Source organism: Gossypium hirsutum, chromosome A11, assembly GCF_007990345.1.
Source record: "Gossypium hirsutum isolate 1008001.06 chromosome A11, Gossypium_hirsutum_v2.1, whole genome shotgun sequence".
Taxonomy (NCBI): domain Eukaryota; kingdom Viridiplantae; phylum Streptophyta; class Magnoliopsida; order Malvales; family Malvaceae; genus Gossypium; species Gossypium hirsutum.
In genome coordinates this window covers 80169982-80182340 of record NC_053434.1, presented here as the reverse complement: position 1 = coordinate 80182340, position 12359 = coordinate 80169982, and the positions used below count along the sequence as shown (strand labels likewise).

The 12359-nt window shown below is 32.6% G+C and overlaps 1 protein-coding gene across 1 annotated transcript; it reads right to left on the bottom strand.

The window, feature by feature from the left end:
* Nucleotides 1–5640: 5640 nt before the first annotated feature.
* On the bottom strand, nt 5641–9772 carry LOC107890375 (chromatin assembly factor 1 subunit FAS2). Its single transcript, XM_041081808.1, has 12 exons — nt 9466–9772; nt 9115–9226; nt 8718–8744; nt 8517–8589; nt 7938–8041; nt 7636–7850; nt 7459–7555; nt 7079–7151; nt 6818–6906; nt 6592–6730; nt 6389–6489; nt 5641–6005 (listed from the first exon to the last, which is right to left on the bottom strand). Exons 1-12 carry the CDS (start codon nt 9577–9579, stop codon nt 5791–5793), a joined length of 1359 nt encoding a protein of 452 aa, XP_040937742.1. The 5' UTR covers nt 9580–9772; the 3' UTR covers nt 5641–5790.
* Nucleotides 9773–12359: the final 2587 nt, after the last annotated feature.

The window sequence follows — 12359 nt, the reverse complement described above, 5'->3', positions numbered from 1 at the left end:
TATTTTAATGTTTTTAGCGTATTTGATGTATTGTATTTTTAAAAAAATTATATAATAAAAATATAAAAATTTAATACGAGCGGGTTAGGCTCGGGTTTAGCATTTTTATCTAAGTCAAGCTTGAACAAAATTTTAAGCCCATTTTTTAGGTCAAGTCTGGGCCTAGAAAATGAGTTTAAAATTTTACATTGATCTGACCCGACCCATGATCAGGTCTAGAGGCTACCACATTACACGATTGGATTGGTTGACAATATCACGTTAGAACAAACTATCAGTGTTAGTGCGGAGGTACCAACCTGATTGACTGAATAAAAGTTCAAGGACCAACTAGGTACAAAAAAATTTGAAGGACCAACTAGGTACAACAAATTTTAGAGACCAACTAGATACAAATGAATAAGTTCAAGGGTCGAAATATATATTATTCCTAAAATTAAACAATGTAAACAATACAATTAAATAATATACTGTGATAGTCCTAAGTAGACCCTAGTCGAAAAGTGGTTTCGGGACCACGAAATCGAGTTTTATAAATAATTGAAAGTTATATTCTATGTTCATGATGTGAGTAAATGCATGTGTAAAAATTTCAAGCATTAATTTTGCCATTTGTATGTGAAATTTTGAAACGGAACTTATGTGAAACATTGGTAAAATAGGTTAGGTAAATATATAAAGTGATCTAATAGAGCATGTATTCAAAAATGTGGGCTTGCATGTCAAATTACCCACTTTTGAGATGGTGGCCGGTCATGATATGGTGTTATATATATAATATGTATTGTGATTTAAGATATTATATTACAAATGAATTAATAAAAGAAAAAAAAGAGATATTAGATAATAGTTAGTGGGAGGAGAAACCAAAGTTGGTTCATCCTTGTCCTCCATTGTCGTAGCCTAAAGGGAGGGAGAAGAAAGTTTGGTTGCTTTAATTTTTGGCTTAGAAGATGGCTAGAATGAGGTATGTATTGAATGATTCTTGAAAATCTATGCATGTTTGAGATGATTAGTTCAAACTCTACTTATCACATGGATTAAACTTAGAATTTTGAGGTTTGAGATTCGGTCAATAAGCTTGAAACTCATAGTAGTTTGTTTTGGTAAGCTTGGTATACGGATGATAGATGTGTTTTGGTTTTGGTTTGATAATGATGTTAAGGATGGTGATTTTCGGTCATGTATTAACTTAAATTGTAAGTATGATTTATGGTATAATTTGTGTGATGGAATGGTCTTGAGATTTGGCTTGATTAAATGGGTAAAATGCTAAGTGTATTAAAGATGATGTAATGGTTATTTTGGTTTATGTGAAGTAAATATAGATGATGGTTATAAGCTGTTTTATGATTTGATAATGGTGATTAAATCTTGTAGTTAAGTGTTTAGATATATATTAATAATGAATTTAGTTGTACTTGCTATGTGAGAAATATGCAATGCTATAGGTATTTGATTATTAGATATGGTTATTCTAAGTTGATTTGTAATGGTATGATTGCATTGATGAATTGGTTTGGAAATGGCGGATAATATGTACATGAATATTAGGATAGGGCTTTAAGTTCATATTGATAAGTATGCAATATAGGTATTTGGTATGTATATATATTGTTGATGTCGTATGCATTGGTTATTTTTTTTATGATTTGTAATGGTAAAAATAAATTTGTATCACTTTGTGTTATTTATATAAGTGGTTGTATGTTCGGCCATGGTAATTGGCTATCTAGGTTCCATTTACAATGGCAAGTAATGTGAATTCTTGTTTGTGCATGTGAATTAGGTATTAGTGAAATAAACATAAAAGTTAGTCATGGTATATTTCATAAACACATTATGCACTGAAGTTATACGATTATCAACTGTGACTATTAAAGATGTAATGTTGAATAAGTAATGAAACAAATTCATTTGTTTTAATTAAGCTCATGAGCAAAGAGGATCTAAATCAGATAAGGGGAAAGAGAAAGCCGTCGAGTAGCCTATCCGCAGTTGCTCAAATAAATAAAGTAAGTTCTTAAGTAATTGAGTTTGATTCCTTTGTAAGTTTTAAGTTTTAAAACGGGACGAATATGAATTATGTATATACGTTAAGGTCAATGACTTTTCTAAATGACGGCATATATGATATTATGTTTTAAATATGTGAATGAGAACTTTACAGAGTAAATTGTATAAATCTGCTAGGGACAGCAGCAGTAGCATGTTTTGGAAAAATTACCATAAATTGTGGGAGTTGAGTTAAAGGCTGAATAAATTATGTAATTAAAGCTTGATGCGTCTAGTTTCGTATAAAAGAAATCGTGTAAGTAAAGGGGTTGCCGATAATGAGATTTTCAAAGTTGTGTGAGGCAGAGTTAGAACGGCTCCGAAATCCCCTGTTCAGTATTTGGAAAATCATTATAAATCGTACAAAAATGATTATAAGATAAAATTATATGTTTAGACTCCTGAATGAGTTTAGTTTCAAACAAAATAAACGAAAACATATTTTGAATTCTGTACATTGAGAAATTAAATTCTTAGTGAAGAGTAGTCAGAATAGTCAAGCAGTAAAATAGGGGAAACTTTAAGAAAATCTGGTATTGATTGGCCAAACCAAAAATTCTGAAAATTTTGTGGATAGAGGATATACGAGTCTATTTTCATGGAAAATTAACGGCACATAATTTGGAATTTCGTAGCCCCAGTTACAAATAATTTAACGACTGTTGCTCAGGAAAACAACTTGTAGAGAAATTGTGGTTATGTTGTAAACATGGATAAAACTTGTTTTAGTTGCTCATAAGCTATTGATTAAATCCATACGTGAATTCTAAATTGTGATATTATAAAATGATATATGAGTGTTAGATAGATCTTTGATATTAAAATTTGTGAAATTGTAAGTTTATAAGTATTCGAATATGAAATGATAGTATGGCTTGAAATTGAATTATTCATTGGAAAATGATAGATGTAGATTCGGCCAAGACAAAGTGTATACATGAAAGTATATGTGGTATGTGAAGTATATTTGGATAATTGTGATGTGAATACATGAAAATTTATATTTTGATTTAGGATTTTATGTGATGAATGTGAATGTGTATATATGAGATAAGGCCGAATGGCAAATGTGATGAATGTGAACATGCATATATGTGATAAGGCCGAATGACCAATGTGATGAATGTGAACATGCATGTGTGATAAGGCCGAATGGCCAATGTGATGAATGTGAACATGCATATGTGTGATAAGGCCGAATGGCCAATGTGATGAATGTGAACATGCATATGTGTGATAAGGCCGAATGGCCAATGTGATGAATGTGAATATGCATATATATGATAAGGCCGAATGGCCAATGTGATGAATGTGAACATGCATATATGTGATAAGGCAGAATGGCCAATGTGATGAACGTGGAAGTGTATATATGTGGTAAAGTCGAATGGCTAATGCAAAATGTGTATGAGATGGATATGAGGTAAAGCCGAATGGCTAATGCGAAACGTGTATGAGATGGATATGAGGTAAAGCCGAATGGCTAATGCGAAACGTGTATGAGATGGATATGTGGTAAAGCCAAATGGCTAATGCGAAATATGTATGAGATGTGTATATATATATTGTGGCCAAATGACAAACGGCGGAATGTGTGTTTTATTAGATATTTGATGAGGTAAATGAATTACAAATATGATAGTCGATGTGAATGTTGTAACATGTGAATAAATATGCATGAAACTCTATGATGTAAACCCGGGATTAAAGACCAGATGACCATATGTGGTGACTATGTCTGGGTTAAGACCCGCTAACTCGTGTGGAGATTTCATTTGAGCTAAAGGTCTCGCCGATAATCCGAGTAGAGTTTAAAGCTATAAGACTTCACAATAAGAATTGCTTATAAATATATTCAATGCGAAAGGTTAAACAGGTATGTACTCCAAGTTTATATGTGAGCTTGATTTGAACTAAATCATAAGGTAGTTATGTGATGCATACGTGAGCAATCTATGAGACTATTCCTATGATTATGTGACATCGGATCAGTGTGAGAGATTATGTGAAATTATACAATATATCTATGTCACATGAGCTCACTTTTATGTGAAAGTTTATCTGCCTATTGTATATGATGAGATGTGCATATTCGGTAAAGGGATGGTATGCCCGAAGGAAGAGTGAAATAAAAATACGAACAACTATGTTATAATTTGATTGTTATCTGTTGACACTGCTTAAAACTTACTAAGCATTGTAATGCTTACTCCGTTTACTTTGTTTCCTCTATTTTATAGATCTCATTTGGAAGCTACAGACTCGGGGATCGTCAGCAACTAGTCACACTATCACTATCCACTGCTTGTTACTGTTATGTTTTGAATTATTTTATGGCATGTATAGAATAGACCAGTGGCCGAAGAATATTTTGGTTAATGTATATAAGCCATACGAAAATGGCTTCTTTTGAATGTGTACTTATAGAAGTTTAAATTTGTATCCCTAACTGTCTTTAGTATTTATCTAAAGGAATGTTCTTAAAAAAAAATTTACTGTTCTGATATGAGTTTCAAGTCTGGTAATGCCCCTTCACCTATTCTGACGACGGATACGAGATAGGGGTGTTACATATACAACACCATTTATTACAAAATTTATAAAATATTAATATTATATTAATTTTCTGACTTTGAACAATCACCACGTAACAAACATAAACAAAAAATATATAATATATAAATAAGAAGCCTATAATATATAAAAAAATTAATATTGTATTGATTTTTTGACTTTTAACAATCTCTTAGTATTGAAAGTTTGTCACATGGCACCACCGAATTAGCTAATACTGCCACGTCAACTCAACTAAATGTTAGTGTGGAGGTACAATCTGGATGATGGAAGTTCAAGGATCAATTAAGTTCAAAAATATTTTAAGGGCCAACTAGGTACAAATGAACAAGATCAAAGGCCAAAATCTATCTTATTCCTTAATTTTAATAATCTAAATTATTAAAAACAAAATAGTAGTATAACAAATTATTTTTTACCAAAAATTACACCATTATTTTCTTAGCTAAAGTAAGTTAATTAATTAAAATAATATTTACTTTATTGCATTTGTTAATTAATATCATTTATTATTAAAACTTAATTCTAAAAATGAAATGCACTTTATATATAACTAAAAAAATATCCTAAAATTAAAAAAACTAACTACAGCTCATTATTTTCTTATTTGCTTGCATTCCTATTCCTTTTATATTCTATATATGATTAGATTCCAATGGATTTTGCCACGATAGACAACCACGATTTTTCCTTTTTTTCTAGACATCTCACCTTGAAATAAGAAATTATATTCATACCAGGCATCGAAAAAAAAAAGCATATTAAGTAAAAGAGTAAATAGATATCAGTGGCTAACTTATGACATTAACCCATTCATATATACTAAATTGATTGATTTTTCAAGTTTAGATAACAATTAAGTACCAAAGATAATTGGGTAACAAAGTACAATTAGTGGCTAACATATATACATATATTATACACATATATATATTAACCCATTCAGATATACTAAATTGATTGATTTCGTGGTTGTCTTCGCTTGAATGAATGTATGCAGAAAGCTACTAATAGTCAAATTGCAATTCTCGATCTACCATTGATTGCATTCAATTATGTATACCATAAATGATACATGATCCAATTTAAAATGGACTCGACGCCATGCAGACAAAAATCATGGCACATCAGCTAAAAGAAGTGTACCATAACATGACAATATCATGGATCGATTGCCATCGGAGTGATGCGCCTCTTGGCTGTCTTATTTACGATGGGAGTATTTGCCAAACTTGGCGATGCCTGTTTCCCTTCTCTCTTTTCTGCACATTCTACCGTCCTGTTATCTGCAGTGACTGGATCATTAACTTCAATCACCATGTCATCAGGTTTCTGGACAATAGAGCTCGTACCCTCAATGTTCATTATTTTAGGTTCTAGAAAAAACGAAATGGGTGAGATGCGAATAAAGGCTAAATGAGTAAAAATAATCGTGCATAATAATGCTACGTTTGGTAAGAATATTATTTTTTATGCATGTTTTAGTATATGAATGAGCAATAAACTAATTCAATTGGTAATATTTAGCCATTCCCATGCCTTACTTTTAACAAAGAGAAGGAAAAGTTTCCGCTTATTTTGAAGATGTCTTATTTTCTACGAGAGTTTTTACTTATCTTTCAAATTTCAAGTTTAAAATTGTACTAGCTATTCTTTATTTCATGTCTAACTATTATAATACATATGTAATAAATAAGCACTTTCTTCATTTTATTGCACTAGTAACCAAACCAGGCATAAATGATGAGCAAGTCCAAACCTGCTAGAGGAATGGGTAGTCCCAGTTCTTCCTTCTCAAATTCTACCAATGTACAGTAACCATCTTGAGATGACAATGCTAAATATCGTGCATCATATGACCTTTCAACAAAAAGCAAAAGAAGACACTTAGTACTCCATGTGATAAACTCAATCAATGAATGACAGCCATTAAACAATCTACATAGAAGCCATACTACTTACCATGCAATGTCAGTTATGGCTGCATAGTGAAGACCAGCCAAAATTGCTATTGGAGGAACACTCTCAGTATCGTAAATATACAATGAATTCAAAGTTGCAACAGCAAATACAAGTCGATAAGGAAGCTCGAAAAAACCAGCTGCGAAGTCAGGTCACAAAAATTAGATTACTACTAAAATGTCATGGTGGACTCCTGTACAATTAAGCACTACCAGTGAAAAGATACCTGGGTTAGATCCTCGAAGGTTGAAAGCTAAAGGGCAGAAACGGACTGCAACAACTGGTTTGTTAGCACAAGGGAGCTGCAAGAAGGTCTGCCACCCAAAAAAGACAAAAGCTAATGAAAAAAACTGGCCAAAGCTAATGTAAATAGAATTTAGTCCAGCAATTAGATCTGAAGTTCATGGAATATTGTCAATGTGGCTGATTTTGCATTAAGGAGTGAAGATGCCTAGCTTCCGTATTGAAAGATAGTTGACGTCTTTACCTTGACAGGTCTTTTCTGGAAAAGACATAAGTGGTGTTTATTGTTTCAGATGAAGTTGACATTTTATAAGAACCTGCAGTGCAAGAAATGTCAAACAAAATGCAATGGTATCAACGCCACCAATGCAGCAAGTTTATGCTCTGTAAACGTAGAAACGATGTGAGGAGATATAGCTAAACTCTGTAAGTGAAGTTGGTTCAGAACTATTGAGGACTGAACTTTTTTTTTTTTGAAGAATTTGAGGATTGGACTTTAAATAACTGCCAACATATGATGACAGGAAGAAGGCTTGTCAATTACAAAATACTGGAATCAGAGTGAAAGTACAGAATCATATTCATAAGAATTTAATGGAACTGGACAGGTATTTGGGCCAATACCTGCTGGCACTAGTAAAAATGATCCATCAGGCGACCAAGCTAATCGACGGAAGAATGATGGCAGTGTTTCGTCATGAAAAAGATGGTTTTTTACTGACTGCATCTCAAACCATATTTGAGGTTAGTTATAAGTAACAAATGCAGCTGCAATACAGAAAATAACAAGATAGTTGCAACCTTAGCATCATCTATTGGCTGCTGTTCTGCCTTCATGATGGTATGCTGACAAATATAGTTCAACTTCTCAGCACCCTTTGTTTTTGATTTAGGCTTATTGATATAAATTCGGCAAGTCCTATCTGAACTGAGAGAAGCAACATACTTGGACAAGGGATCCCATGCAACACCTTGAACATAATGGAAATGACCATCTAATATCTGATGGACAGAACCTGAAGATAAAACAAACTTATAATCACAGTGATGTCAAGAGAAAAAGAAAAGCAATTTTATCAGCATCCTGCATGCTCTCTTTTTACCTTTGTTAACGTCCCATATGATACAAGAATTGTCAACAGATCCAGAGATGAGAAATGCACCATCAGTTGACCATTGCAAATCTAGAACATCTTTACGGTGAAATCTAGGCAAGAAGAAGCCCAGTCATGAGCACAGAACGCATACCAACAAGAATGGACCCTGAAAAGGGCTCCTAAACTGAAATTTTTACATCAATATTAACTATCTAATAGATGAAGGAAAAGTCAAAGTCCTCTGGTTGAAATATAGCCTGAATATGGTTAGCTTAGACTGATGGCCCCTACTGGCATTGCAATCACAGTTTTTACATATCCTTTAATGTTAATATAGCCTACTTCATTGCAATGCATTTATTTTTAATTTTCATAATACAATAAAGTTGATAGAATCATCTCTGAACCACAACAATTCATTAGTATTCAACCTAGCACCTATTAAATGAAGGACAAAAAGAACGAGTTTAATCTAAGGAATTTTCATCCTAATCAAGTTTCACTCAAACTCCGAAGTGCAAAACCAATTTGTAAGAAACAAATATATTTTAGAAGCTTTCAAATGCATTCAGATTAACCCCTTACGACAAACTCTTGAAAACTTTCCAACTTTGACCAGTTTCTGTAGTGTGCAATTTCCATATGATCAGCTCACCCCCTATCAAACAGAAAAAATCCTTTTTCAGAATTTGCTGCCAATACCAGACTTCATTCAAAGAACTTAAATGATCAATTCATACAATAAAAATTAAAAAAAAAACAAAAGAAAAGAAAAGAAAACCATACCATCAGCCCCAGAGGCAAGTTGGTCCCCTGCTCAAAATAAAAAGGACAACGTTATCTCAGTCATTAAAGAGAATAGAAACTTGGATAGCGTAAAATTTAATTATATCTTAGATCAACACAACTTCGAAGAACAAACATACATTTAAGATACTACAAACTACATTTATTTTGATAGTTATAAGCAGAGTGCAACCGCAAGAAGACATTTCAAAATTAGGACAGCAATCGACTTGGGCTCAAATTACTTGTTCCTAACACAAGAATCGTTCATAGATTTTGAAATTCCGAGCTTCAGACAACTCAAGGAATTAATACAGCTATGTGCCTATACATATAATCAACGGGATCTTGATATATGATAAAATAAGCACTCAAAGAAGGGGTTTTCATGTATTACCGGAGGGAGAGAAGCGAAGGGCATTAACAGCGGAGCCATGGTAAGAAAGACTATTTTGATATGAAGCAGTTGGGATTTTCTTCTGTACTTCGCCTGAATTAATTACCCATAGCTGAAAAGTTCAACACAGAAAAAACAATAATCGATTTAGCCTGGCATGACTCTCAACTACCATAATAAAATTCATATTAAACCTTGAAATCCTTGACTAAGTTATGATTTAACACAGCATTTCGATTTAACAAACAAAGTTCCTGGTTGCTCACAAAATTATAAAAAGAAAACTCTAGAAGAAATGCAAGGGATGGATCAATTAAAATGAAATAAGAAATAAATAAACTCTAAAAAGACCTTGATATCGAAATCAGCGCCGCCGGTGGCGAGAAGACCGGAGATGGGGTGGAAGTCTAGGGTTAAGACGGGCTTGGTGTCGTGCCAATTTATTTGAACTGTCCCTCCTTTCATAACTTCTCTTTCTTTATTTTTTTCCCTTAAGCTTGTAAAAGAATTAGAATTGATCTAGTTTTTAGGGTTAGGTCAGCAGACCGGAGATGAGTAAAGAAGAGAAGGAAGATGGGTTGCTTTTGGCGCCCTTCTTTCAATTGGCGGGAAAATGTCGCACCCTCTACCCTTTACTTTTTTCCTGTTCTAGATAGTAGAATTTACCGAGAAGTGTTTGTGGTAAGGAACAGTATAACTCTTAATGGAAGGGCACGTATTTGAATTTCAATTGCTTTTTGAAAAATCACATTAACAAGCAGTCATGAATTTTAAACATCAAGAATATAATAGGGTGGAAGATAGCCAACTAGAGTTTGGATGGGCGGTATGTTTACCTACGGTAAGTGTAAAAATAACAGTAGCGATAAAATTAGATACTGTAATAATATTGTAATTTAAGATAAAAAGTAAGCTAAATGCACCACACTATGTCATACTGTCGCCCCAAACGAAGCCTAAAACATAGTAAAATTTACATATAAATTTTTACTTATATATTGAGATATTAGCCCTTGGTAGCATAGGTACTCAATAATGTTTCATATGCTACAGGGCATAGGAATCCAACAAATGCAAATATGAGAACTTTTTTATGTGGCATTTACATAGTTCATCTTAACTCCCCGTCTAGTAAAGCTTTCTCACTTCATAAACTTATAACTAATACGAAGATGACAAATACCCAAATAGAAAAAAAGTAGAATTTGTTTAGAAATAATAATATTTTATATGTAAATTTTTATTTATATATTAATATATCAGCCCCATGGTAGCATACATAACCAAAAATGTTTTGTATACTGTAGGGCATGAGAATTCTCCAGGTGTAAATATGATATTTTCTTGGTGTAAAATTATACATATTCACATAATTCATTTAATTAGGTATCCAGTAAGATTTTCTCGTCTTATGAACCCATCACTTAATAAGGTCTTTCGACTATAAATCATTCACACCTTTTCATATTATCTTTTTAGGCACTTTTGCTCTCAACAAAATTAAAAAACAAAATCCTAATTAGGGATAATACTAACTCATTAAAGGATCTATCTACTTTGACGAGCAACATTTTTACAAATTTTCTCTTATAAAATTAACCTTCCCTCAACAAAAATATTTTAACTTAAAGTTAATGTTAATAAAAAAAAGAGAAAGAGAATACAATCTTTACCAACTGAAAATTTAAAGGAAAACGAAAAAATTTTGGCATATCTCTATGTGCTTAAAACAAAGAAAATCATAAAAAAAATGGAAGACGGAAGAGAATGAATTTGTAAACATTGAAACCTTTTTAAATTTCTATGGCTTAGATTTCAGCAAAATTACAAATAAATACAATCTTTTTCTAGCTAGAAGCATTTTCTACAATAGTTACCCCTCCCAATGGCTCCCCCACCCCCAACGACTATTTAAATAGCCGTTGAACCCCCCAACTAACGGCTATTTTTTTCTATATAAATCCCTAATTCTTTTTATTTTTTTCAATTCAATCCCAACTCATCTCTCTCACATTTTGTAACGCCCCCATGCCCGAAACCGTCGTCAGAGTCGAGCTTGAGGGGTTACCGAACATAATTTATCAAATTAAGAACTTCAAATCATTTGTTTCTACATTCACAGCTTTCTAACTACCAGCGTCACAGTTACAAGAAAAATCATATCTCGAGTTACGAAACTCGAAATCAAGATCCGTAAATTTTCCCTGAATCTAGACTCACATATCTATTTACTAATTTTTTTCTAGAATTTTTGGTTGGGCCAATTAGTACAGTTTATTAGTTAAAGTCTCCCCTGTTTCAGGGTTCGACTGCTCTAGCCTCTGTGTATTACGAATCAGATATTTCTCTATACAGAAATTAAATGACTATTAGGTTTGTTTCTCTTAAAACTAGACTCAATAAAGAACCTGTACATATAAATAAAAACTTCTAATTATTTTTGTAAAATTTATTATGAATTTTTAAAGTCAGAACAGGGGATCCAGAAATCACTCTGGCCTTGTTTCACAAAAGTTTAAATATCTCATAAAATATAATTTATATGCCTGTTTTGTTCAATCCACATGAAAATAGACTCATTGAGCTTCAATTTCATAACTTACTTATCATTTAGTTCCATTTATACTATTTTTAGTGATTTTTCAAATTCATGTCATTACTGCAGCAATATTCTGTTTTAAGGCAAGTTTCATCTTTCCATGAATTTTTATGAACTAGATAACCTATTAAACTTCCATAATATCAAACATGATCTAAATTAGCCATCACCATGACTTATCAATATCAAACATTTTCTCAACCAAACATGGCCATATCATAAAATTATTTACACAAAATAAGTATATTGCTATACATGCCATACTTAAGCTTTACAAGCCATTTACCCAGATGAAAGTCCTTTGGATAGTGTGATCGAACCTTCGACCCGTCCCGATTCCTGAGCTGGCTTGTTCAAAACTACAGTAAATAAATAGGAGGGAGTAAGCATAAATGCTTTGTAAGTTCATATGTAAATAACAAGTAACATAACAATACAAATATACCAAACAACTTTAGCATGGTATCACCAAAACATATGTCATATTTCTAAACATCATTCATCATCTTACCACCTTATCGTTGTTGTATCTATTTTCAACCCGAGGGTTAAGAACATACCTGTCAAAGTGTCCATTTCACAACACTTACCAAAACGTCACTTGCATCTTAAGTGTTCTTCCATTTCACTAGAAATTTCACCCGTT

Excerpts from the sequence above, each read along its gene's own strand:
- LOC107890375 (XM_041081808.1), bottom strand. The coding sequence starts at position 9,579 with ATGAAAGGAGGGACAGTTCAAATAAATTGGCACGACACCAAGCCCGTC. Across the intron at positions 7,851-7,937 it reads CATATGGGACGTTAACAAAG|GTTCTGTCCATCAGATATTA; the intron begins GTAAAAAGAGAG and ends TTTTATCTTCAG. Across the intron at positions 6,731-6,817 it reads CCTTCGAGGATCTAACCCAG|CTGGTTTTTTCGAGCTTCCT; the intron begins GTATCTTTTCAC and ends CTGACTTCGCAG.